This window comes from Mesitornis unicolor, unplaced genomic scaffold (genome assembly GCF_000695765.1).
Source record: "Mesitornis unicolor isolate BGI_N332 unplaced genomic scaffold, ASM69576v1 scaffold2550, whole genome shotgun sequence".
Taxonomy (NCBI): Eukaryota; Metazoa; Chordata; class Aves; order Mesitornithiformes; family Mesitornithidae; genus Mesitornis; species Mesitornis unicolor.
Window position 1 is genome coordinate 45,156 of NW_010156173.1, and position 23,719 is coordinate 68,874.

Genomic DNA, 23,719 nt, shown 5'->3' on the forward strand with positions numbered 1-23,719 from the left:
TGCCAGGCCCTTTGTATTGAAGGGCCATATAAACCATCATATTAAAAATGAGTGTTTATAAACCTGAGGCTTTCAAATAAATGAAATAATAAAACAGAATCTCTGTCTTACTAGGCTCAGCTCATCTTCCCTCGAGCAGCGCTGCAGTGCTCGATGCAGACCTGTGGTTTTGTGCTGAATTTGGGATTAGCTCCGGGGCAGCCGGTGCCCACCTCGAAATGCCTGAGGAGTGACAGCACTGGAGCCCATTGTGATGCACGAGGTGCAAATCTGAGCAGAAGTTGGCCTTAAAATTTATTCTAACTCCCTTTTTTAGAAATAAATTCTGTCCGAGACTTAATCCCTGAATAGCTCCTATCTGAGCATCAGCAGCAACTTGCAGCTCTGCTCCTGCTGTCTGGTTCTGGTTTGGTTTGGTTCGTTTTAATAAAAGGGCAGCTGTTGTGCTAAACTATTACTGATGAGTGTGAACCTGCGTTGAGTGCTCTGCAGAGGTTTGTGGGATACTGTAAAATATCTTTATCATTTAATACATGCATATATTTAAGTTTTAAATGGGCTTTATCCTGTGCTACTTTTTCAAATGTTTAACACAGATTTTGACATTTTAATGGACTGCTGTAGATGTTCCAGTGAATATCTGCATGAGTTCTGATGGTTTATTTACTGCTTTAGCTTTTAATGGAAATGTAAAATCATTTCTCTTCTGGGCAGTACATACACCATTGCAAACACATCAACAAAATGTGAGATCCACATAAAATTCAAAAGCTGCAAGTATGCCAAAAGCAGTGAGAGTCATTGCTGCCTATTTTACATAGGCTCCGCTATTTATGGGGCTTGTGCACATACAGTAAAACGTAATATGGCAGGATAATGGTATTGTAGTAAAACACTATGGCAAAAAAGGCTGGTGAATTATAGTCCTCAATGAATCTCGTCTCTAGTTACAGAAAACAGAGTATGATTACTAAATGCAAACAGCATGCGTTTTATACAGTTAGCTATAGATCCTGGGGCTTGTGTCTGGAATATCAATGTTTGCTTTACTTTTAAGGTACATTAGTTACAAATAAAATAAATGTGTGTCATTTTTCACCAAAGACGTTTCACTTTCCAGACTGAGCTCGGGTATGTGCAATATGCCTCAATGATTATTTATCTACATGTAAGCTCTTCCTGTAGACTGGGTTTACTTTTAAGCAACCACTGCAGCCAACATTCACATTTTTAACATCATAAGGTTATGGGAAGCTGTAAGAAATTTAATAGTTAGCTTAGACGTGACAGAATTAGATGACTTTGCATTTGGACCAGTGAAATAAATTCCTGTTCCTTTGAGAAGGAATGATGCACTTTCTGCACTCTTACTGTTAGTAATGACAGGTAGGTTTCAACGTTTCGGACCCCCCGACACCGTTCACACCCTGAGGTCTCTAAGGGTCCCCCCTCCGTGGAGGGGACGTTTCCCTACACCTCAGGTCCTCAGCTCACCGCTGCAGCACTGCTCCAACCTGGTAATGAGGAAAAATGGGTCATGTTACAGATCCACGTTTAATGGCAATTGCCGATGTCTCTAAACAGACACATTCTCCATGAAATCGTCCATGCTGTATTATGATGGTTAGCAGGTCAGACTGCTAGGGTATAAAAACGTATTAAATTGATTAATGAGGGCTTCTGAGGTGCTGCTCTTACACGGGCGCATAGGTAACTGTCATCTGGGTGACAGCCAGGTGACAAATCTAAAATCTTAAAATTCTGCTTGAGTTGGTATGTAGACTTGGTATACAAGTATACGTATATGTAATGTAGTATGTAATATGGTGTTGCTGTTCATTAATTATACCTTGAAAATACTGACATTTCATGGGAAAAAATGCTCTGTTGTAGAAAGCAGCATCTTAATGACAGTTCTCATATATATCCCAGAGCATCTTCTGGAGGTGTTAAGAGCTCCCCAAATCCATAACTCATGAGGGTTTCCATGTAGGATTGTGTCTAGGACCAGTTTGGACATAAAGTAGCAAAGAATGACGAAGTACAGATATCACTTTGAACATCAGTACACACGTGTGAATGCAAGAAACATTTCCAGAGCCAAGCCACGCTGCGTGAATCCTTGAGCAGATCAGGATTTTCCATAGACTTAATTTCCAGGCCAGTCTTTGGGGAGTCAAGGTTCTGCGAAGAACAGCGCTGCTTGCAGACTGGGGACCAATGGGGAAACAGGTTTGTCTTCTGGGTATGTACGTTACTGCTTTGTTTCTGTCACTTCTCCAAGGATCCAAAGAAATGCGGTTATTTTTCTTTATTAAACGCTGTCCAACACTGTGGGGATGGTGAAGAATGCCACAGATTAAAGCAGCGGTTGCAGGGTAATGAACCTGCCTGGCTGCGTGTGGACAAAGCCGTTTTGAACCCATTTAGAACATGAAATTCTATTGAAGATGCCTTACAGATTTTAGGAGTATCCAATTACCTTCCCTTTAATCTCCCTTTATCAGTTCTCAACATACCTTACCAAATGGAACAGAACAACCTCTAAATGTGGATTCTATCCACTGAAACCATGCAGCAGTTTACTCATAATTGCTCAATTAATTATTTTAGTAATTTCTCCTCCCATTTTATTTGCTCTGCATTTTAAAATTCTGCCATTTCTTTCTGGTGCATGCAAACAAACTGACACAAATGTGGCTTGATCAGGTTTAGATTTTTAGCTGCTTTAAAGAGCGATGTCTTCATTTTAATTTTTCATACTTTATGCTGTTATTATGGCTAATACATGACATGCTGCTCTGGGCCGATTGTGTCCAAACCACAACAGTTTAATGGTATGTGGGGCCTCTTTATTCTATACAGTATCTGCTCAATTAAAGGCTTTTTGTTTAAGCCTGTAACTGCTTCATAGAAGTACGGACAACACAAAAAGCAGGATCAAAATGTAGTTTATCTTATATGCTGTTTCATCTTTGGTCAAATCTAGTATTCATTCCTTGCCCTTCATCACCTGTAATCTTTGAGAGAGATGTCTGCTTTGGTATTATCTCTCTGTCTTTTTTCCTAAAGTGCTTCATCTTCAATGCCCTAGATCAACCTAGATCATGGATTAGGTGTTACAACAGCAGCTGTAATACACAGAGTACGGAGCCTGGAGCAATGCTCTGTAGAGGTTCAAACAAAGAACGGGCTTCAAAGGCAGAAAAGGCTTGTGATTATCAGTGCTTGTAAAAACCACTTTAATGCTGTTGCTCAATATGCTAAAATGAAAAGCCTTGCATTTCACAGTTACTGTGTAACTGTGCAGTAGAAAGGACAAGGTTTTGTGTAGAACTGGTGCTCTTAAACGTTACAGACGTTTCAGTGGGGTTTGTAGCTGTACACAATTCAGGGCAACGCAACCAATGACAGAAATTGGGTTGTGCAGCTTAGGTTGGTGGTGAGTTTATTTTGTTCCTCTTTGCTTTGTTACAATCACATTTTTCTAAAATTTCATTGCTAAGCTGTTCACCACTGAACTGGATTTATTTTGGATGCTCTGTTTGGACATTGGCAGCACTGGAATCTTACGGAGAGCCCGTGTTGTCGATGCAATGCGTTTTTTACAACGTTTGTCCTTGTTTCCAGTGCAGACAGCTGACGAGCACACAGACACCACTGTCATTCCCTACCCCAACGAGCGAGCAGGGCCAGCCGGGTGATAGAACAAGGGGAAATGGCACCAAGCTGTGCCAAGGGAGGTTCAGGTTAGAGATAAGGAGGAAGTTCTTTCCTGAGAGGGTCGTCAGAAGCTGGAACAGGCTGCCCAGGGAGGTGGTGGAGTCACCATCCCTGGATGTGTTTAAGGAGCGGGTAGATGAGGTACTTAAGGATATGGTTTAGGGGGTAGACAGGAACGGTTGGACGTGATGATCTCAGAGGGCTTTTCCAACCGAGCGGTTCTGTGATTCTGTGATTCTGTGTGCTGCATGAGTCACACGTAGCTGGGTATTGAGCCTCCACATCTAATCGTGTGTTTTAAGACTTTGTCTTACGTTGTTTTAAACTGTAGTGTTAGCAAAGTGACATGGGCAGATAAAATAACATCTTTTCAGTATCTAAGTGAAGAGGAATTTCTAAGTGGCTTCTTGCAGGGATGCCCTAAGCATTTTTCATGTATTCAGTGTTGCTGCTCGTTTTGTTAAGCATAGATTGCATAAGGCCTGCATAAAACTAACCTATTTACTTGGCCTGTGTGTGCTAGATCACCACTTGTTCTCATGCTGTAACCCAGCTGTCACCTAGAACCGGTTTTCACACCTGTGCCTTACGTAGTCTGTGTGACTGAGCAGTCACTCAGCACTGGTGTCTCTACCTACCCAGTGCACCCAGTATACCAGTGCTGTGAAAACCCTGCTCCTTCCACGCGTTTATCATTTAGTGAAGAAATAACGAAGCTCCAGGTAAGCGTGTTCTGTGATTGATCTTGGTAGTCACGCTCAGAGACATCGGCCATGGGTTTAACTCAGGTACTTTGCTGAACTGCAGCGAGAGCTGCTCCTTTCTCTGGAAGCTGCTGCAGCCTCTCCATTCCCATTCAGCGGCCGCTAGAGAGGGCAGGAGCAGGTACACTCTGTGTGCTGCCTTCTGCCATCCTAATACGCACCTGGAGATTATACTCTTCATTATTTTGCCACTGCTCTCTTTGAATGCATTAAATCTGTCACTTCATTTTTTACCTGTAAACTTTATTCACCCGTACCAATTATTTGAAGCAATGGCATTTGTCAGCTCTCTTTTGGTCTCCTTAGTGATGTCTCCAGGTGCCTCTTTTGCTGATTTTGTACATTTTGCAGCTATTGGAAGGATTTTAGTCCCTGCACATATACCTTTTATTTGAAAAAAGTCCTTGGATGTTCTCTCCAAAATGAGTGTATGTGCTGGATTTCATGCAGTCAGATGAACTGTGCGCTGTGTTTTTCTCCAGTAGAAAAAAATGTTTGTTTTCCTTCTGAGGCTTGACTTGTTCTAAGTGAATCAGTGCACCCAGGAGCTACTGAGGTCATGAAATAGAAATGCTGGAGCAAAACACTTCTGAATTAGATTGTTAAAGTGAGGAAAAAGAAAAAGTGAGATAACTTTGTAGCTCCCCTGAATAGATAATTCCTTTTTATAAAGACGTGTGCTTTGGGGCTTTTCTTTTTGATGTACTGTTTTGCAGTGGCATATATTTTTCTGGCACTATTTTCAGAAATGTTCTTGATTTTGAATGCTTGAACATGAAAGGGTAAGTTATAAGACTTTATCATTCTGTTTATAATTATATGTAATAAAGGTATTTGCGTGAAAGAGTCCTACAAGGATTCAGAGACTTGGCTGTGGGGTGCGTTTTGACCAGACAAGACCGTTGGAGGCTGTGTCGATACTGCCCCGCTGCTCTGGTCAGCAGGAGGAACTGGGTGGGTATTTACTGTGCTCTGTTAGTGCCCAGAGGCTTCATTTGGTTTTCCTGTCCCTGATTGCTGAAGGTTGGATTTTCAGCACGTTTGGCAGCCTTCTCCTGATCCGTGCAGCTTTATAATACAACAAAGCTGCTGCATTTCTGAGTCTGTGGTGCTCAGTCATGGGTAGGGATAGCGCTGGGTTTTTGTGATGCTGTGCAGTGATGTCTGATCCGAAGCAGAAGTGTAAGAGAAGACATCTCTGTATTTGTGCTCATTGTTTTCAGTTACTGTAAGCTTTCTGTGATGATTTTCCTATCGTTATAAATGTCATATTGCCTATCAGGATGCTATGGTAGCAAAACACTGCAAACATAATTTCCAATAATCTTATCTAAAAATGTTTTTTTCTGTGTCAACTGCACTTATAATTACTTTCCAAATATCTCTGCATCAAAAAAACCAAAGCCTCAGTGGTGTGGCACCGTGAACAGCATCCCTGGAGCCCTCTCTGCTTCTTTCTAACCGTCCTCATCCACAACACAGAAACATCTAGAGTGCACTGCACGCTTTCGAAACAAGACGTGGATTACTGTAAATCCTTGGATCCTGAGTTTCTAGAACAAGAAAAGCTCTGGATGAGTCTCATCTGCTCACCTGTATTGCTGAGCTTTATAGTCGAGGGACTAAGGCTTGAGTTCCAACTAGATCATTTATTTCTGCTTACCATAAAATAATTGAAGTCAAGTCATTTGTGTGCACGGCCCCACAGGAAAACTACCTTAAAGCCCACATAATAACCTTTGGGTTTATTAATGCTGGTTCATTGGTAAATTTTGCATGGAGGTAAAAAGCAGTATTCCAATTAATGCTGGGTAGTTGTGCCTCCAGAAACAGGAATGAAGGTAAATTTATTTGGGGATCTGATTATATCCTTAATAATCAGACACTGTGCCATTAGCAATGGCAAATTTAGCAAGGTATCTTTATAACTGTGCTTTAAAATAGCATGTCTGAGTCAACTCCTTGCCCACCTCTAGCATTATAAATTGAGATCTATGTACAGGCTGTCACCTTTCCTATTTTACTTATTCAAAAGCGTATTTTAATTTCATTTGACTCACCTCCTCCCATGTTAGCCCTCTTCCCCTCCTCTGGAGTTTTCAGCAGTATACATTTTGGGCTGCGATTGTAAAGCACACAGAAACGCTCACTGCGCTGTGAGCTGTGGTACAGCGAGTGCCCGGAGTGAGCGTCGTCTCTGCTGGCCTCCTCGCTGTGGAGGGTCCTGTACCGAGTACACTCGCTGCACGCACACCGAGGGGATGCCGAGGAAGCCAGCGTGCATTAGCAGCGTGCAGCACTCGGCTTTCAGCTGACGCCTCTTGCAGCGACTGAAGGCATCTCCCAAAGAGAGGATCCCTGGGCTGTTTCCGCAGCGCAGCCAACAAAAGCTCAGGCTGATGTATGAGTTAGTCACTGTGTCAGATTTATGTAATGAGATTATATATTCCATCTAATGAAGGAAAAATATGCTTACCAGAACAGTATGACAGCGCCGTGATTAAACGATTCGGTAACAGTATTCCCTCAGTGGATTAAATTAAAAAAATGCAGCAGGTACAGTTGACCTGCTTCTTGTGTGTTGCCAGCGATAGGCTCCTGGCAAGGAAGATGAATGTTTTTTGATTGTGTTGATAAAATAACGATGTGATCATAAAGGGACATACGAATGGTTTGTATCCAGCAAATTGGCTTTTGTTTTTTATTAATCTCCCACAATGATTTATGCTGATGGAGGCTTCTCCTACATATTTGTTTGAGTCTTAGGGTAGAAAGCAAAATAAAACTGTAACAAAGATACGCTGCCATCTCAATACATCACTGTAATTGGAGCACCTGCCCTGCCTATGCTCATCCATTCGAACTGTAACAGCAGGGAAGATTTCTCCAGCTTAGCCACATTTGAATGTTTAGAAACAGGAGTTTGATGCTAGATCTGAAAGGAATTGAAAGGAATGTATCTTGCTCTCTTGCACTAAACATTATGGGTCACCAAAAAAGCCATTTTTAATAAGGCTTTTAAGGACTTGGGAATACGAGACCTAAACCAACAATAAGGTAGAAAGAACTTTTTCTAGCCAGAGGCCTGAGCTGGTTAGTACGGGGCAGGGGGAATGTTCCCAAAAGCTGATGTTAGCCCGCTGATGCCATCTCCCGAGGCTGGCTCCAGGGTCAGTGCGGATGGGTCAGAGCCTGCTGTACCTGCTGCTCATCGCTGCGCGGAGGAGAACGTTGCAAGCGTTTTCTATTAAAAGGAACTTTTTCTTGTAGAAAAGAAATCAGCTTCAAGCACGTTTTCTTATCTGGTCTGTCGTACTTCCATTTAAAATATTAAGTGAATCTGAGACTGACAAAACCGTTTTATCCAAAAGAAACAAATATTGGCTTGCTCTCTAAGAACATAATGAACTGTGGTATTGGCTTAAAGGAGGGTTAAGGATATGTTTACTACTTTCTCCATCTGAGAGGAAGAATATCTTAAATCTGCAAATTGACTATGCTGTAAGAACCATTTGTGCTGCCGTGAGTCAGGTGTTGACCTTTCCCATCTGAAAATCATGAAACGTTTATCTTGCATCGAGAAAGCAATTGATTCTGTCTTCAAGAGAAGCTGACATTTTAGCCGTGTTATCTCTGATATATACGTACGCTGGCTATTGACCACAGGAGAAAGTCAGATGTTGTATTTAAAGGGCAGGATAGTATAATCTAAAAGCAGGAGCACCAGGGTCTTTTGTCTTCTGACCTACAAAATGACCATGCGTGCCCACAAGAACTCTGAGTTGTATTGTTCCTGTTGGGTATTAAACCTCTTTATTGTCTCAAACAAGTTATGCTAGAAAGAATAGAAAATTCAGTCAATGGCAGGCAGCTCTCAGGATGTTTAAATTAGATGGAGCAATTGATGAAGAACTCCTAGTGCATCAAATCATTTAAGGCCTGTAACTGATATCTGACCTACTCTGATCTTCAAGGTTTAAATAATATTTGGTGTTTGTTACTGCAAATAAGATATTCTTTTGTCTCACGGGAGGTTTCACAGCTGAGTGGCCTCCCTCTCAGATCGGGCAGAGCAGCAATGCAGAGCCAGAACATCTCAGCTGGGTCAGTCAGCTTTGCTGGTGTCCGTGTAAAGACCTAGCACAGCCCTGGCAGAGGAGGTGAAACGCTCCCAGTGATACTGCACAAGGCTCAAAAGCAGCTGAGATTTTGGAGCATAACGCTATGTTCCCATAGAAGCCACGACTATGACCCATAAAATGGGCAGTTTTAAGGGAACCATAGCAACCTTTGCCAGAGCATTCACCCCAGCTCAGCTCCTGCCTCCACCGCTATTCCTAGGGATTTCTGAGAGTCCCCAGTGTGTCTACATTTGCTCTATGGCAACTGGGAGATGTATGTCCATCGTGCCTGCATGGATACTCACACAAATAAGGCTGACGTGCACATATTATTTATTTAGCACGTAGTATCACAGCGAGACCCCGTCACCCGCAGCAGCGCCAGCAGCAGTTGTGTTCCTCGATGGGAAGCTGACAGCCTGTCGCGATGGCGTATCCAGCGGACAGAAATATGGATGAGTTGGATTTTCTTTTTAAAGACAAAGAGTTGTTTGCTAACTCCTGTCGTAATCTACCTTGGATATAGAGTATTTAACTGATTTTACTTGATAATGCTCTAAGCTGGTCTTTGATAATTGCTTTCTGTAATTGGAACAAATGTATGATTATGCTAATTCAGGTGCCACCCAGTACGTAGTAGCAGAGTTAATCCATATCTGCCCCTGCATTTCTTTTGTAGATCATTACATGATTAGCCGTGGTTAGAAATTGATGGGGGTATTTTAATTCTGAGCAGATTTAATTTCAAGGGGAAAAAATCAGTTATCTGTCTGTAAACATATGACAGAGCAGTTTTGAAGTCTGGTTCAAGGTAGAAACATTTAAACTCCTCAGTCAGACTAATTCTTACAAGAAATGTGTGTCACTGTTACAAGCAACTGAATGACCTGCACTGGTGATAAGGCAAGGGAAGGGAAGCGCTAATGTGCTCTGGGTCTGCTCTCCAAGCAGTTCAGAACACCGAGCCCCATTGCAGGGTGGACGCATTGCAGGTTTCTGTGTTGCCTTTACTTTGCCTGGTTGTTTTGTGGGTATTTGTGTGCGCGCTGAATTCTTCCAAAGGTTGCATCGCACCCTTTTGTCATCAGGACTCCTTGAAATGTATGGGTTTATCCTGTAAATTCACCCGTCAGCTCTCCATCTTTGAAAACCTTGGTCTGCTGAGGCAAAGGCAGTGAGTTTGAAGCAATCTGGTTTTCCTTCAAGGGGGCGAGGCTGGATTAGAGATGAGTGTTCGCAGCGTCACCCAGCCTCCAGATACGCAAAAGGCAATGCGTGCCCTCGCTTACAAATCATCTTTTGATCGCACGTCCCGACGCTTTCATGTTTATGTTCCGTCTGTTTAATGTTCTCCCTTCGCCGTGATCATCATTCTTTTAAGTGCTTTGCATTAATGTAAATGTTTTTCATTCACCAAGCCTCGCGGTCCCGACTCAGTGAAGGGTGGATCAGTGTGCAGGCTCTGCTGGAAAAGTTGTCTACAAGAAAAATAGCCCGGAGTGTCAGTGTAGCCGTAATGAGGACTTGAACCCTCCTGCACCCCCCCTCACCGCCAAGCAAAACCCTCTGACCCCGTGACAGTCAAACTGCAAAATGTATAAATACACTTGTGAAATAATGAGCTCTGGTAATACCAGACATGTTTGTCATTTCTTTGAACATTACTGTGTTTGTCATTACACTGCACATAAAGCGAGTTTAATTCTGGCTGCGACCATTGAGTATCTGTCACTTGATTTATGCTGGTGCTGCTGTTCCGTCATTTAAATTTCATTCCCAGTTTCTTTGCTGAAACCCACTCTGATAATTAGTATTACAGTTAACTGCAGAAGGGAAGCTGGATATTAAATGGATTACTTGATTGTTCCTCGGCTCACTGACACCAAAGGGAAATGTAATTCATTCCCAGAGGTGTTATCGAGGAAAGGGTTCAGCACTGCTGGATCTGGTACGGCTGCGTGGCCGTCGGTGGTTGATGGAGGTGACAGCGTCGGCCACGTCATCAGCCTGGGGAAGGACAGTGCGAATGGTGGCCGTGCTTCTAGCAGTGGGAATTAGGCTGCCTACCCTGCTGACATGACAGAGCATGATTGCACCTCCTAACAGTGCTAAGGAAAGCAAATTCAGGGAGTGAGACTTTTGGTGAAAAGTCTCCTCTGCTTTACCTGAGTAAGGGAACCTGTGCCAGGCACGGCCTCCTCTGTCACGGGGCGTACCTTGGAAACTCACGGGCTTGGAACTTCACCCGAAATACTTATTCTGACGTGCACTGCAGCATACAAAGTCGTGTGGTCCCAAAACTCTTCAAACTTCTGTTTAAAAAATACATTGAAAATAAATTAAGATTTGAGAGGAAACAGCAAAACAAAACAGCATTCTTGACAGAGCTTGAGAAGAATGCAGAAATAGGTGAGTCTTGAATGCTTAGTGTAAGCTTTGCAGGAACGAGTATAGAGAGCTAAAGTCTTCTAACTGCTTTCAATATGAAGCATATACCGTACTTCATACTCGGGTATTGCCTCTTCTGACAGATGCATTAAATAATCACTTTATTTAATTCCATGGTCACCGTGTAGCATAGCAGTGCCACAGGCCTGGATCCTTTTCAAGGTGAGGTCCCAGCTGCCTGCTGTGGTGCGGGGACAGGAGAAGCTGTGGCTCTGTCGGTCCCACACCTTCTGTCCCCCGCTCCCCAACATGACTGATGCTGCTGGAAGGGGAACCTGCTGTCTGGCACGAAATCTAATTGGCTTTGATGGTCAGCTTTTGCAGATTTGTTTATAAACTGGAAAATGTACAAATTGCAGACCATCTGCGCAGAGCAGTGTGCTAATGAATGCCTGTAGCTACCAAATCCATAAGCTCATTACCACAAAACTCCAAGTCCTTCCACAAGTTCCTAATCGAGGGGATTCATCTGAACTGAGATGAGAGGAGTATTTGACTTCAGGGTAGAGCCAAACCTCCTCCAGGTCTAGAAAAGCTATTAAAATAACTCACATTTGTTCAGTCTTTAATAGAATCTGTTGATTCTCCTTGATTCTGCTTCTATTTTTAATTTTTCATGTCTTTAACAGCAGCTTACCACGCTTTAAATATTTTTTTTAATGCTGCAAGTAGAGAACTGCCTTGCAGATAATTCCTGAGATGCTGGTTTTTAAACTAGGGACGATGTATTGAAATATGTTATACACGGCATCTCAAAGTATTTCTGTACCTTGGCAACAAATACTAACGGCCTTTGATTTACGAATATTGATGCAAATTGGGAAGCTGTGACGATGACTTAGCTCTTCCTCTGTGTGTGATGTCAAGCAGTTTCATCCTTCTGGCTGTTTCTCTCTCAAAAAAGTGGAATTAATAATACTTGTTATTATGAAGCTTATGTATTACGAAGCTTAACTGATCAGCTTCCCTTATAATCCCCAGCCCTGCAACTCTGAACCAGCTTTTTGCCATTTTCCTTTTGTTCTTTCATAATTTGTTTTACTATGTCCTAGCATTTTATTTGGTGTGCCTTTGTTAATGAGCTCTGGGGTCTTCAGAATAGGAAGTTTCTTTTCTGATTGTGAATATCAGCCTTTTTGGGAATCCCATGCTAGCTTCACTTTTATTGTAATGTTTATAATAAAGATTATAATGACATTTATTAATGAAATCATTGAAATACCCTTTTGCAGACTTTCTGCTCCCATCTTTTCTTTTCCTACTCCACGTTCATCTCCTCTCCCTCCCTCTCCAGGTGGAGTGGCTGAAGAATGAGGAGCCCATAGATTCCAACCTGGACGAGAACATCGACACCAGAGCAGACCACAACCTCATCATTCGCCAGGCGCGTCTGTCGGACTCGGGGAACTACACCTGCATGGCTGCCAACATCGTTGCCAAGAGGAGGAGCATGTCTGCGACTGTTGTGGTGTACGGTCAGTGAAAGCGGGGTAATTCGGGGGAGACTTAGATGAGTGTGCTCTTATTGCTGGAGTACTCACTAATGTTAACACACAACTTGTTAATCCAGTGGTTAACCTCGTTCCTGTTATGAATTTCGGTTCTGTTGCTCAAGACTGAGATCGTGCCCGTGGTTAGATAAGGTTTTTGTTTGTGATGAGTTCCCAGAAGTTATGTCAGTAACAGTCCTTGCTCCAGATGTGAAGATGACCCAATTATAAACTAAACCACATCAGTAAGCCCTGCCTGTATCAGGAAAGCCTGAAGCACGTGCCCAGGGAGGTGCATAAAGCGCTGCCTTAATTGGCTCTGTGGTACTGAGGTGTCCAAGCACTAAGTAGTGAGTCCAGATACTGCACAGCAAAGGACAAAACAGCAGAACCATTGCTCTATTACCATCCTCTGTTGCTCTCCGTGTTTATTCTACTGCATGTGACATTTTATTGGTGCAGGCAGAGCGTTCCTAAATGACCCTTTAAAAAATGAATTAGTCCTGTTTATGATTTAGGCAAAACATTTTTAATGAGAATTGAGGTGCCTGCTTTTACCTCCCTCCTAGACTCTCTCAGTCAGTCATTGCACTTCTTAGCATGTTACTCTTCCAAAACAAACATTTGTGTTCTCTGACACCACGGCCTTTATGTAGTTGAGTACTGACGCTGTGTAGGTGGCAACGCGCCTGCTTCAGCTTGGAATTCACCCGTAGAAAGTAAAAACAAAATTCCGTCTTTGAGTGAAATGATGTGGTGAGGTTTGTTGCTTGTTGTCCCCCATAACCTCAAGCGTGTCTGTGCTCTGCAGTGAACGGAGGCTGGTCATCGTGGACCGAGTGGTCCAACTGCAACGCGCGGTGCGGTCGGGGCTGGCAGAAGCGATCACGGACCTGCACCAACCCTGCTCCCCTCAACGGAGGTGCCTTTTGTGAAGGAATGTCAGTGCAGAAAATTACCTGCACTTCCCTTTGCCCTGGTGAGATATGCAGAGTTTACTAAGGAATAACTTTACACGTCACACCTGCGGGACAGCTCTTTCAGTCGGAAATGCCAGGTCGACCGTTGTGCAAATTGGGAATGCTTGTGTCCTGGTGTAGGGTTTGAGCAGGAGTCACAAGCACCTGTGGCCTCATCTGTCAGTGCTTTAACTGACACTGCAGCTCACTAAATACTGAAGAACAGAACAGCAACTGGTTCAGTATGAAAAATCATGTGAGTGGGTGGAGGTGTAGGAAAGTGATGTCAGTAACGCTAGAAAGAGAAATGTGGAAACCTGAGCTGAGAACTTCAGTTAAAATATGTTTAGCTTGCAAAAGTTTGCTTTCAAGCATATTAACCTTTTGAGATTGAGCTTGTGCTATACATGGAGCACAGTTACAGCTCCTTATCTGTTTACCAGAAACCTCCCCTACCTGATTTTGGAACTGCTGTTTCACATACAGCTGAAGAAAGTTAGTGGGATTGTATGCACTTATGTTTTAAGGGTCTGTTTGCCTGGGGTCACAGTGTAACTTGTCTGGATTCTGGCAAATCTCTTTTCTAGTTTTTAGGTTCATGTTCTGAACAGAGATTGGAAGAATTTATTATTATTTGTATTTGTGTCTGTGTTCATCTCACTGTTCTTCAATCTGATTTATGCATTAAAACGAAAGGGAACTGAGGCATCCCTTCTCATTTGGGACAGGTTTAGAGACTGCTGTAAATCAGTCAGCAAAGCAATGCATTGATCCATTGGCTGGCTCAGGGCACCAGCCAGAAGTCTACAAGTCCAGCCATGCTCTTTTTGTAAACGTCAGCATCATTTCTCTGGGAGGAAAACGTGTGGCCTCTCTACATCAGCCTGTTTTAGGATAGAATTTGTATTGAAACATTAGGAGCTAATAGCTGGGTGTCGAAGGAGATGTTTCCTCCTGCAGTTTTAATAGACTGTATTTGCAGAATGTTACATACTGGTGCTATTTTAAGAGCTTCCATATTGCACGCTTGAGGTGCTACATTCTCGTGCTGCATTTAAAGATCACATCTGATAAAACTATATTTATTTCTCCTGATAATTATACCGTGTTTTACTTGCTCTGACCTGAGGAGAGATACAGAACAAGCGTTCTTGGTAGGACCTCTTAACCGCACCAGTGATGATGCTTGTTTTTACTCCCCATTCAGTGGATGGGAACTGGGAGGTGTGGAGCGAGTGGTCTGTGTGCAGCCCCGAGTGCGAGCATTTGAGAGTCCGGGAATGCATCGCGCCGCCCCCGCGGAACGGAGGCAAATACTGCGAGGGCTTGAGCCAGGAGTCGGAGAACTGCACCGAAGGGCTCTGCATCCAAGGTGAGTGACAGCTGGCACGGGGCCGGGTTTAGGTCTGGGCTAGAACCCCTAACGTGACCCAGGTCATGCAGCGTACCTGCCACACACCCGTGTCAGCAGAACCCTTCTGGTTGAAATAGCAGTGAAAAGATAGGTTCTTTTCAGAGGTTGCATATGCAAAGTTTGAAATCCACAGTGGTTTCTGAGTTGCTGGATCTGTGCAGCACATAATTATCAGATTATTCTAAAAATCCAAATAAAGGGGTTTTTTTTCAGTGTGTAATCATGACCACCTGCTACAACATATTTCACAGAATGTGCTACTTGGCCTTCTACATTTTCTTGCAAGTCAACTGGCAAAGCACCAACATGAATACTGTTGGTGCAAGAGCTGCTGAAGGACAAAGTTTACTCCATTCGTTGCATTTCATACAGAAGTTAAATAAAGGCAAATCTACTTCATGGTGAGTTCCCTGTGAAAGGATTTTCCCTTCATAAATGTCTGGAAAGCATCTGGTAGTTGCTACTATCAGCAGACAACCAGGAGCCAGGAAAATCAGCACTGCAGCTGGAGAACTGCAGAGCTCTGGGCACAGCTGCATCGAACCAGAACAAGGGACAAATTCACACGTTCATTCTGACATGGAATGCTGCTCCTGTCACCTCATCGCTTTCTAGCAATGGAACAGCAGCTGCAGGAGCCATCAGGAGTGCTAGGACTGAAAGATGTCAACAGAAATAAGTCCACTTTTCCTTTAATTTTGTATTGAAATAGTCCTCTCTCTCTGTTTTCACGGTACTGCGTTACCTTTCCTTCTTGATCTCTTGCATATATGTGTTCACATTATGCCTGGCAGTCATTTTCTTCTTCTGATGCACGCAACAGAAGGAATATGGCTATGAGTCCTAAGCCTTGTGCTCCTACCCATCACACCCGTGCTTGCAGTGGTGTAAGTGCCTGGGACTCCCCTTGTGCACCTCCCCAGCAGCTGTAGAGAGAAAAGAGCCACTGTGCCCCAGCAGTTCATCAATGGAGTGCATGTGGTGAGATGAGGAAGAGAATTGTCTAAACAAAATAAACTCCCCTTTTTCTCAGAGATTTTAGTGATTTGTTAGTGGCAGATAGCATCCTGTGTGTTTATTCAGGCTTCAGAAATATGTGTACCTCAGCTGAGACATCCTGGTTTGCTTTGGAGGCAGGGAATACCCAGCAGTTCTGCTGTATGTGTCCAACTACTTAAAGTGTCGGTGTTCAGAGGAGCTCTGCAGCTCCAAGGTGTCGGGCAGACAAACTTCAGCATTTAAAGGGACATAAATGGAATTTAGACTTCTTTCCTTCCCATGTTCTGAAAAAGAATAGCTAGTGGGAGTTTGTGAGCACTGCAATTTATTCAGCTTTTGAGGACCAACATGGTGATCACACGATGTTTTCCAAGGTCTTTCTCCTTCCTTTACGTTACATGAGTGCCCTTCCCTGCAGATGGCTTGATAAATCCAGAATCCATTCGTGTGTGCAGATTAGCATATCCATTGGAAATCTGTCAGGAGGATGCATTGAAAGGGGCATGAAAAGATGCAGCTGAGGTCTGCAGCTCACGATTGTGACAGTCATGTGTTGACTTGCCGTCTGGTTGGCTCCTTCTGTGGTTTTCAGCAGTTAATAAAAGGTGGCCCCGTTCAGGTCACTGCTTCCAAGGAAAGGCTTCACAACACTGCGAGGTGGTGCAGATTGCCTGTCCTACCTGGAGAATAATACCCTTTCATAGCGTGTAGTCATCCTCCATGCTGCACCTGGGCTGCAGAGGTAGAGGAACAAATAAGGTGGTGTGCCTGTTTTGGTGGTCTGAGAGGAGCACGTGGCCTGGGGAAGAGCTGTGGTTGTGATGGAGAGGGTTGTGATGTGAACACATTTCACTTGACGGCGGTGGCTTCATTCCATGGGGGAAATCACGGGAACTCCTCAAGTCCTTGTAGCGCAGCTGCTGTCAGGTACAGCCTGGGCCTCTGCGCACTTCTATCAACAAGGCATGGTGTCACACGCGCTTCGTTGGTGGCTTCTCTTGCTGCTGATTGCTCCTTTCTTAGCCGGCCTCTCAGAGGGGCGCATCCAGACACCATCTACAGGCAGGTTTGAGAGCGTCCCTGAGCTCTGCTCAGCGGTGAATTATCACTTTAATACCAGTGTGAGTCCTTCTCCGGTGTCGCAGAAGTGCGAAAGGGTGGTGCTGTGCTTGCCAGCCGTCTGTCGAGGACACTGGTGTTTACTGCTAATTCTGAGAGTGCAAGTTCAGGAGCTGTTCTAGGATAGAGCCCCCTTTTTTTTAGCTGTAATTACCTGATGATGATGATGATGATGATTATTACCACTATTACTACTACTACTATTATCATCATCATTATTACTATTATTTTCGTTGTCTGTTGTATGTTTTGTATAACATCGAGCACTTTGGATCTGGTACTATCCCTGGTTTGTTTGTACAGCCACTGGTGCAAAGAGCATTATTATTGATGAACAACTGACTTACCTGACGAATGGCGCTGCAGTAAAAAAGAAAAATGCCCCAAGAAGCTGAAATCAATTGAAGTAGCACAGGGTTTCATCATTGCCTTTTCATAATCATTTTAATTTTTCCTTGCCATGACATTTGGAATCACTTTCTGGATGCAGTTTTAAGAAAATGTTATTATTTTGCACAACCACGTGCAAGCAGAAGTGGAGTAAACAGTGCAGCACTTTCCTACACATGGGATTTAAAATGCTCTTAATAGACAAAATGTTCTTAACACACTATGTGTGAAGAACTTGCCTTCTTTAAAATAAATAAATGGATCATTATGACCAGAAGGATCCAAAAAGCATTTTTTAAAGTATGAGTAAATTCTGTAGAGATTTAATCAACTCAGCGTTAACTGTGAAACACCGAGCCTGTAAAAGAGAACTTTGATGTTGACAATGAGCTATCGAAACCATTTCACAAAGGATAAGTGGCATAAGTAATAAACCCAAAATTTTATGATTGAGATGAAAAGCTGTTTAAAATCTAAGCCTACCAGGGATGCATATGTTGACATCAAAGCAATACTATTTAAAATTACCAAAATGAAATTTTCAGTTTACGTTGAGTATCTGTGGGAGTGGCGGGGAATCTGCTGCTGCTGCTGGGTTTTCCATGCAGGAATCTCAGTGGGTGCAGTGTTCCTGTTCCGTTCATCAGCCGAGGGGGGTTAGGGGAGCTGTGAACTGACACCACCGCTCCCAAGTTAATTCAAAGACCGGCATCGTGGAAGCTTTCTCCCTGCTGCGCGCACCAGCAATTTTTCCCCTAAATTGGGATCAGACACTGTGGGGATAAAAAATCTCCTCCCGTGTGATGAGAGGAGAGGGCCGTCGGTGTCACCCCCATCTGTCCCCGTGCTTCCCTGGCACTGGGCAGCGCCAGCCCAGCCGTGCAGAGGCGCTGCAGGGGGCGATGAGCGGAGCCGGGATCAGGGGCGTGGGGCTGAAGGCAGCGTTTCCACACGGAGCGTTGGGTGTCCCCTGGTTCCCTCGTCCGTTACTCCTCCATGGGCCGTGCTGTACATACGTGTGTCAAATTATTTTTAGGATTGTAATTGCTTTCTCAGCTAATAGGAGCTGATGCAATTACCCTATTTTTTAAAAATCTTTTTCCTCTGTTCTTCTTCCAGTATGTGCCTTTTCTGCTCTGCCTTTCATCCCACGGGGAATTGTGAAGGAAATGCAGTTCTGTGCTACAGAAAACTAATCTCTTGGAGGTTATTTATCAGGCACAGCTTGTTAACTTTGCTCCTTTCGTGAGGCAAAAATAGAAATGAAACATTTTTTTGGTTAACAAATAAGAACTTAAAGGAAAGTAACGGTGAGAAAGTAAAATGCCAGGGAAGCATAGGCTTGATTTTGAACTGGCAGAAAAAAATACTAATCCTTAGCATGAATTTTCAAATTTGGAGTCAGAAAATGAAATGGTGATAAAGCAGGGTCTACTCTCGGGTTCTTCATTCGGTCCCTGGCAGCAGAGGCTGGCAGTGACACAAAAGGACCCCGGTCATTCGCAGAACATCCTTTGTCTCGCTTGGGTTTTGATTTTCTGGATGGATCGAGACAGTCCAGCCCTTCCCTGAGGAGCCACTGAGGGTGCTCATCTTCAGGGAATTTCCTCTGGGACTTGTAACAATTGCATAGACAGAAACTCATGCGCAGAAGAAAGGTGGAGGTGGTTTTGGTTCTGGCAGGTATGAAAGATGGCCAGGCCTGGAGAAAACCAGAGATCCCCTCAGTCCGAATGCAGAGGTCGCTTGCACCAGAGATTGCCCGAACTACTTACTTGTTTCTTGTGTATTTGTTTCTTCATTGCTTATATCCTACCAGAACTGTTTGCAATACTTTTCCATGGTGGATTTCTCTCTTTCTTGCAGAGTTGAAAGCTTTTTCATTGCTTAATAAAAGAGAAGGATTTGTAGAGTTTTTTTTGTTTTACTTTTATCTATTTGGTTTAAAGTTATTTTTTAGAATTTCAAAAACTATTGATTTCTTTTCCCAGTGCCCCAAAAAAGGAACAAACAAGTGGGCCATAAGCAGATAACTACAAACAAGGTTTCACTAATGTATCATCAATCACAAATACTTTCATCTTCCGTTTTTCAACCAGCCGTGATCCTGAATGTTGCCAAGAGGCTTCTGCATCCTCGCGGCCTCACCAGTCCATGTGGCGCACACATTTCGTTGCACTGCAGTTCTCTGTAGGTAGCAGCGTACGTCAGCGGCACAGAAATGTTGGTTTCCATTGCACAGCTCAAGTCTGACACGACGCATTTGGTGTTTGCGTGCATCCTTTCCTAGCAAAAATAAAAACAACCTCGAGAGGAAAACCCACTCTCGGTTAGGTACTGGGAAGCTGATCGTTGACAGACCACAGAAGATGCCTCATAATCCGTTTGCTATTTGGTCACATACCAAGCAATCAGCTGAGCACCCCGCGCCATGCTGGGGTTTCCCTGCGCTCCCCCTCTCCTGGTTTTAAAGACGACTTTTCCAGGTGCTGGGTTATAAAGGATCACTCAGATGTTTATTACGAGGGAGACAGAGAAGCCTCATTTTTAAGAGAGATGCACTCCTCTATAAACCCATCCTGTGATGTATTTGCATATGTGTGGTAATACATTGACTCTGTCTGTTCTTTACGTTGACACATAGATGTCATTATTGCTGTATATTTAGATATGCAAATGTGAATATACTGTACATTTTTATATTTGATAAATTACTTTTTTCCGTGTCCATCACTCACCTTTCCATGTACCAGACATAGAAAGAAATAATTAATTCCTAACTGACTTTCTTTGCCAAGTGATCCACTTCAAAGTATTGAACTTGCTTACTGCTGAGCTGCATAATCTTCTAAATAAAAGCATCCAATAAAGCTAACAAATACTTGAATTAACCAAGTGAGAAATTACTGCAAAGAAACAGCCTGAAAGAGATTTAGAGAAAAGGGAAAATATGGACAACATAAAATATTCATATTGTCAGCAAACAAGAAGAAAATGTTTCATTTATAGAGCTAGACAGAAGCGAAACAGGAAACAGATATGCTCCATGTAAATTTATTAAGTGCAACTTTCTCTCTCTCTCTCTCTCTCTCTCAGATAAAAAACCTCTTCATGAAATAAAATCCCAAAGTAAGTTCTTTTTTTTCTCTTATAAATATGATTTTCCTCATCTTCTCCGCCATTCTGTTTTATTTGTTTAGGAGCTAAATCAGACTGAAGGTTGTGTGAAAGGCTTTCACATCTGCTGAAAGCATCTTCTTAGCAACTTTGTGATCACAGCATTTAGACTGAGAAGAGAAAAGTGACCGTTCTCTGGGGACTGGTGTCTGATTGGGAGCCCTTTCTGCAGGAAGCCTCTCGTGGAATTGCTCTCGTGAGGACTTGTAATTAGGAAAGAAGAAATTAATATGGGGGTTTGGCTTTCTTGGTTCAGATCAGGCTCCACTCCTGGCTCTGATCGCGTTCGGCTCCTTTCGGCTTTGAGTTACCAATGGTAGAGGCTGTCTGTGTGCTTTGCCCTGTAAGGAGGATGTAGATGCCATTTATGCACTGCTTGGGGGCTTCTGTCCTGCACTCTTTGTTTCGTGGGCTGTCAGTGGAATGTTTAGAGCAGCACATTTGGAGTGGGCTGACTCACTGGAAGTTTTCATTAAAAACAAAAACAAACAAACAGCTTCATCAAAACAACCATTCCCGTGAGGCCTACCTGTTTTAAACTGAGGGTGATGCTTTTTCTTTCATAAACTGTACACAAAGTTTTGAGGGTTTTTGACTGCTTACGTTTCAACAAAAAATTGTCTTTGAATTTTGATTAATAGATTTCTAAACACTTTTTGGGCTTGGATCCTTTGAAGAACTCAAATCAAGAATCCACCTGCACGGAGCAGTAACACATGCGATTGTTCGCATTGTCTTTGAAGATGCTCTGGTGTCATGAAATAAGTGGGCTGTAAGTCTGAGTATTCCTTCAGGTTATAGGGGCATAGGGTGATCGCATTATTTGAAATGTTACGGAACTTGGGCTCTAAATCATAAGGAAAACATTTGGAAATCCCAAGCTGAACTCTGTTTCCTCGGAGCTCAGGTGCTGGGCCTGCAGTATCAGAACACTGCAGCACCGTTTCTTGCCGGCTTGCAGGGAGCCCCTTGGGCTGTCAGCTCCCAGGGTGCTCCTGGCTGATAAAACAGGAGCTTAAAGGAACAGTCAAGTTCAAATCCAGGTTATCCACAGAGAACTTTCTGGCTGCTTATGAAGGAACGAAACTTAATTGCAGCAAAAATGTGATGCAATGAAAATAACAGCAATAGAGGAGCAGAGTTGTGCAGGATGGCTGCAGGTCTCGGTGAGTGAAAGGTGTTTGGCTTTTTCAAAGCTTGCAGTTTTTAGCATGGTGAAATTACGCAGGGTACACAACAGCCACCATCCGTTCCGAATGCGCAGAAAGCTTGCGTGAGAATTCGTCTCGTGTTTGTCTCACTGGAATCGTCTCCTGCTTGGTCACGTCCAGTGGGTCCGTGTCATCCCTTCGCTCGGGCAATTGATACTGCGCAGTTCCCATGTAGTTAGAGAACCCTGAAAGAATATCAGTCAAATGGCTTTATTTTCTGATTTATTAAAAAAGTAACTGTAACAGAATTGATTTTAGTATATAAGATACCTAGGAGAATTAAAGGGTTTCTTTATGGCTGTGGTGCTAGAAACACAGAATGCAGCTTGTTGCTGTTCAGCGAAACAGGAACATAAAGAGTGCATGAATCACCACTGATGCAAAATCAAAGTCAATTATGAAGATAATTGAGAAACAGGCTGTTGTAGTAAATAACCTCGTACCCCATTCTCTGCCTTTTGACCCTTGTTCCCAAAGGCTGCCTGCACGGAGAGATGGACCTGAGGTTGCTCGGGGGGGACCAAACGAGCGAGTGATGGAAAACGGGGGGACGGGAAGCTGGAAAAACCTTTCCAATCTCCTGGCAAACCCTAATGGTAGACGGGGGAAATGTGTGCCCTGCATAGCTCCTGGAAAGCACTTATTGTAAATGAGATAATTTAATCAATTACGATTCCTAATGTACTAAACCAAATGTTTCATTTTCTGCTCCTGCACATCTTAAATTATCTTCAGGTGCTTTATGAAACTTAATCATAGTTAATAGAAACTTCATTACCATCAAATGTGCTTTCAATAAATGTTGTGTAACAGTGTCAGGAGGTGGAGTGAAATATAGGCTACAATTACCATAAACACGTATCCTGTAACTGCCGTGTGTAACAACCGGTGTGCTCTGCAGAGCCCCTGCCTCCTCTGGGCTGGGAGGATGCAGTTCATTAAATAGTAATTGGTTGACTATAAATGCTTGCTTTTTTAGTTTGTTTGTTTTTCACTTTGCTCCCTTCTGGGAAAGAAACGAAAGCAGGAAATTATCCTGTTCCCCAGATTTGCCATGCTTTTCTTGTTGTCTTTAATTTCTAGTCTCCCATCAAAGGAATTATCTGGAAGAAAAGACAGAAAGGGGAGGAGCTTAAAATTACTTCAAGAAACCAGTGTTTGTTTCTGAAGAAATACAAACACACCATAGAAAAATGCAAGTCCCCTGTCTTAGGCAGTTGTGTTTCATAGGAGCAATGCAAAGCAATACCATGGCACTGATCAGAAATCTGCTGAATCCTGCGGAGGAGATGCTGTTCCTCTGAACTCTGTGTGTTACTTTAGGTTTATGGGTGGGTTTTTCCTTGCAATGGAGTCGTTATGGGAACACTCAAATAACTCTTCCAGGTCTTCTATGAAACAGAGCAATGACAATTTTATTAAAGATAAGGAAATTCACAAGGAATAACTGCAAGTTTTTAGTCATATAATTTATAGAAAAGCGTCAACTTAAAGTTGTTAAAAGTATTCACTGAAAACAACATTATTCTGTCCAGAAAAATGCTGCTTGAGTCAAGCTGCTGTCATTTTACAATGCTGTGTTCTTGCTGTCATCTTTACCCCTGCACAGCGGTTACAAAAGTAGGAAACTTAAACTGTCTGACATCTGAACCGACTGAAAAGAAGCTGCACTATTTGAGTAGATGTAGAGTAGTAAATTGCAGTTACAGGTGAGAGCTTGGGGTGTTTCATAATCTGGTTGTGATGGTGAAAGATCAACTGCTGCGTTTGCTGCCTGTGGCAGTAATTTTATACTGATAGGTTCTTTACTTCTGCATGTTTCTGACTTTATAGTTTGTTATCCCAAGAAGGGATGAATCCACTGGCTGCTCGGTTTCTCCCGCCACTGGAGATAGACGGCATTC

The 23,719-nt window shown here is 43.1% G+C and overlaps 1 protein-coding gene across 1 annotated transcript in view; it reads left to right on the plus strand.

The window, feature by feature from the left end:
- UNC5D (unc-5 homolog D (C. elegans)) overlaps positions 1-23,719 on the plus strand; it is a gene marked incomplete at its 5' end in the record, with an annotated part of 60,347 nt that overhangs the window by 14,047 nt on the left and 22,581 nt on the right. The window contains 4 exons of the mRNA XM_010181386.1: positions 12,351-12,531; positions 13,358-13,525; positions 14,713-14,877; positions 20,524-20,556. Coding sequence (XP_010179688.1) covers positions 12,351-12,531; positions 13,358-13,525; positions 14,713-14,877; positions 20,524-20,556 — 547 coding nt within the window. The remainder of the gene's footprint in view (positions 1-12,350; positions 12,532-13,357; positions 13,526-14,712; positions 14,878-20,523; positions 20,557-23,719) is intronic.